The 4,038-nt window shown below is 45.2% G+C and overlaps 1 protein-coding gene across 1 annotated transcript; it reads left to right on the forward strand.

Annotated features, from left to right (window-relative positions):
- Positions 1 to 1,918: 1,918 nt before the first annotated feature.
- On the forward strand, positions 1,919 to 3,995 carry stil (STIL centriolar assembly protein). The gene is made up of 3 exons (XM_010788641.1): positions 1,919 to 1,924; positions 2,176 to 2,420; positions 3,171 to 3,995. Exons 1-3 carry the CDS (start codon positions 1,919 to 1,921, stop codon positions 3,715 to 3,717), a joined length of 798 nt encoding a protein of 265 aa, XP_010786943.1. The 3' UTR covers positions 3,718 to 3,995.
- The last annotated feature ends 43 nt before the right edge of the window (positions 3,996 to 4,038 follow it).

Here is a 4,038-nt window from a genome sequence, read left to right on the forward strand (position 1 = left end):
CAGGTCTCCTCTCTGCTGGAGAAGACGTGATTTAATTACAGTCGGCTAATCATGGTGTTTCTATTTATAACTGCTGGATTACTCACTTATATGTGCTGACTGCTGAGTGTGCACTTCATTGGGACTCATAGAGTGCTGCCCCCTGTGGAGAGAGAGGGAATGGCTCCCTCTGCTTTGCATGAATGAATGAGTTGGAGTGACGCCCAGACAGCGAGATGCTGAGCGTGTGTTTCTGCTGAGCTGGACCCCAGCTACTCAGCTGATGGATGCTGCAGTGGTTCACGCTTCACACACACAGATGTGTTTGTATTCACATGTTGTGTGTGTGTGTCTTCAGGGCTTTCTACCTGGACCAGTCCAACCTGACGCCAAGCTCCACTCCTAAAGCTGCTCTCATCGATAAGGTGAGAGAAACTCATGATGCCTTCAGGACGAGACACAAAAACACTATCTTTAATATTATATAAAACAGAGAAATTACAAAACCCCATTTAGTTTTTCCCCGCATAAAAAGAACAACTCTGTATAGAGTTCAGAGTCATATACAAGTCACAATGCATCTCCCTCTGTAACTTATCTGTACAAGTCTAAAATCCAATTTTGGAACTATTCATTGTTTTGCAACATACAAGTTGTTAACTTTGGGTTTGAGTCTCATACAAGTTGTTAACTTTGGGTTTGAGTCTCATACAAGTTGAACTTTGGGTTTGAGTCTCAAACAAGTTTAACTTTGGGTTTGAGTCTCATACAAGTTGTTAACTTTGGGTTTGAGTCTCATACAAGTTGAACTTTGGGCTTGAGTCTCATACAAGCTGCAATGCATCTGTAGTTTAGTTGAGTCATTGGTGTTTAGTCCAAGTTGCAGGTCTTCTTTCATTTAGACCGAACTCAAAACCTATTTTTGAAGTGTAAACTTTGATCACAGGTGGGACTAAGTCATTGTTTTACAAGCCGTAGCAGCCAAGTCAAACATCCTAAAGTTTAAAGAAATGTGTTTAGTTAGTGAAGTATACATTCTGCTTTGTGACTTTTTCATTGTTTTGCAAGTCACTAGTCTTGCACCTACATCCCTAGCCCTTAACTTTCCTTGTCTAGTCACAATTCATCTCTCTCATCACAAGTCAGTGTTTCAAGTCAGTTATAACCTCATATAACTTGTGTCTGGAGTCCATACTCTTGTCTATCTACCGGACAGAGGACCACAAGGACCTAATCAGCTGATCTTCTCTTTTTGCCCCTCCCCAGCTGATGCGCCCCCTGAACGCAGTTGAGGAGTTGTACCGTCTGATGGAGAGTTTCATCTCCTCCCGGCGGACCCCCCCCTGTCAGTTCACAGCCTGCGGGGCGTCGGGGGTCGGGCTGCTCAGCGTCTCCTCAGAGCTCTGCTCCAGACTGGGGGCCACGCACATCGTCATGTGCAACAGCGGGGTGCATCGGTGAGTGTGTGCACTTCATTTATTACCCTGAAATCATCCCTCTACTTCTACTCTCTTCAGTTTTCTCTTAACGGTCTCCTAGCAGATATCACAGGTCTCAGAAATATAAAAAAACCTTGTCTATGAAGTGTTTTACTCAAAATACCCAACAGATCATTCTAGCCTCACCCCCCTCTGTTTCAGCTGTTACTAAAGTGCTGATTCTGGGTCTGTAGCATTCAAAAATATATATTGATGAAACTCCATATCATGTTCCAAACCACATCAAGGATTCTCTCTGAAACAGGATGGAGCTCAAACTCTTTCTCTCTCGTGTAAGCCATGCTAATGTAAACACAGACCATATTACTCCAGAACACGTCTCATTGTTTCTGACAGCAACCTTTCTGATTGGCCCGTGGGTGTAAAGCCCGCCCACATTTTAGTAATGTGGTCATGACGCAGCAAATCTGGATCAGCTCCTTTGTTCCCCGTTTTAAGAGATGTGGGTACGGAGGAGAAGAGAGAGGGGTTTATTTCCTGACACTTTGAGAGTCTCCTGACACACCGGGGACTCACCGGGGACACATGGTGACACACCGGGGACACATGGTGATGTAGAGAAGACATCAGGAAGTGCATTTTGCATGATAGGAGACCTTTAAAGTTAGATCGTGGGTCTCAATCAAGCTCTACCCGAACATATCCCCACTAATAACTTAATTTCCAGTTCATGATTTCTTCCTCTCTGCGTCCACAGAGTCAGCTGACCAGCCGTCTGCAGGAGTCTGACAGTAAACAGGAAGTGGAGGAGTCCAGGAGGAGGAGCCTGTCAGTGGTTTCCTCCTCCTCTTCCTCCTCCTCCTCTTCCTCCAGGAGGAGGCAGAGTGGGGACCCGGTGCTCGAGGCCACCATGAGGCAGCTGCAGCAGCTCGGAGTGAACGTGGAGCAGGAAGGTCTGAGCGAGGCCAGCAGAGTCCTTCAGAACAGTATCGAGAGCAGCAGGTGACACATCGCCTGGTTCTGATATCTACTCATTAGTTCATAGATTATTTTGGGTTTTCTAATATGATGAAATGTATTTGTGCATTTTGTTTTACAAGACATGGGACTTGACATGTGTTTTTAAATCATTTTGAAACTGTAGTGTTTATGTTCTCCTGATGTTTCAGGTTCATATTAGTGTTCGGTGGCCCTCTGTCTGAAACAAGAGCCAAGAAAAACTCATCATTCATAGATTTTGAGAATTTCAAAAAATTCTAGAAAACATTCAACATTTTGAGAAATAGTCAGAATTCTGAGAAGCTCAGAAGAAAGCTGGAGTTTTAAGATTTTCAGAAAAAAATCTTAAGTTATAGATCAAATTCAGAATTTTGAGAATTTCAGAAAAAATAATTGAAATTTCAGAAGAAAGTCTGAACTTTGAGATGTTTAAGAAAACAGTTAGAATTTTTTTCAGAAAAAAATCAGAATTTTCAACAAAAAAAAGAACAGAATTGAGGAAAAAAGTCAAACGTTTAACATTTCAGAGAAAAGTTTGAATTTTGAGGAAAAAGTCACAATTTCTCATACAATGTATTATTATATATTGGAGCGCTAGCCAATAGAACTGTTCAATACAATCAAATGTATTTGTGCATTTTGTTTTACGAGACATGTGTTTATAAATACTTTTATACTTTTAAAGACTTGTAACATACTCTTGTCTTCTGTGTGTGTTTTCTCTATCTCTCTCTATCTCTCTCTCTCCCTCAGCACCCTGGCGAGCATCAACCCGGCGGCGGTTCTGTCCCGCCTCAGAGTCCCCTCGCCCTCGGCCAGCGCTCTGTTCCCCGGCCTCAGCGCTGATCTGAGTCTGGAGGCGAACGCCATCGCCCTGCGTTACCTGAGCGACTCTCAGCTCAGCAGGCTGTCTCTGGGGGGCCACGCCCCCTCACACCGAAGCCCCGCCCCCTCCACCGACGTCTCCCTGATGTCGCCTAGCAACATGTCCCTCGCAACCAGGAAGTACATGAAGCGATACGGGTTAATCGAGGAGGAAGATGGCGAGGAAGAGGAGGAAGATCGTCCTCCGCTGACCGAAGCTCTGAACGTGAGGCTCCTCCCACAAAGTCAGCTGATCCGAGAGCTGAGGCCCAAAATGCAGCTGTTAGTTGGAGAAGCTAAACCCAACGACGACGACAAGGAGAACTGCCCCAGCAGGCGGCAATCTTTGATGAGGGCGAGCAGCCGTCAGACAGAAGGGTCGGTCGGGAACATCCTGGACCTGAGCCGCCTCCGACAGCTGCCCAAACTCTTCTGATTCTGAAAAACTGGTGTTTATTAAATGGAGTGTGGACTCAAATTTCCTGGAGACCGCTGCTCAAACTCCAGACTAAAACCCCCTGAGACAAACACAAAGACACCAGACTAAAACCCCCCGAGACAAACACCAAGACACCAGACTAAAACCCCCCGAGACGAACACCAAGACACCAGACTAAAACCCCCCGAGACAAACACCAAGACACCAGACTAAAACCCCCCGAGACAAACACCAAGACACCAGACTAAAACCCCCCGAGACGAACACCAAGACACCAGACTAAAACAGATGTGTTAAAGGGGCTTTTAAAGACTCTTA

Source organism: Notothenia coriiceps, unplaced genomic scaffold (assembly GCF_000735185.1).
Source record: "Notothenia coriiceps isolate Sejong01 unplaced genomic scaffold, NC01 NC01_scaffold00031966, whole genome shotgun sequence".
Lineage (NCBI taxonomy): Eukaryota > Metazoa > Chordata > Actinopteri > Perciformes > Nototheniidae > Notothenia > Notothenia coriiceps.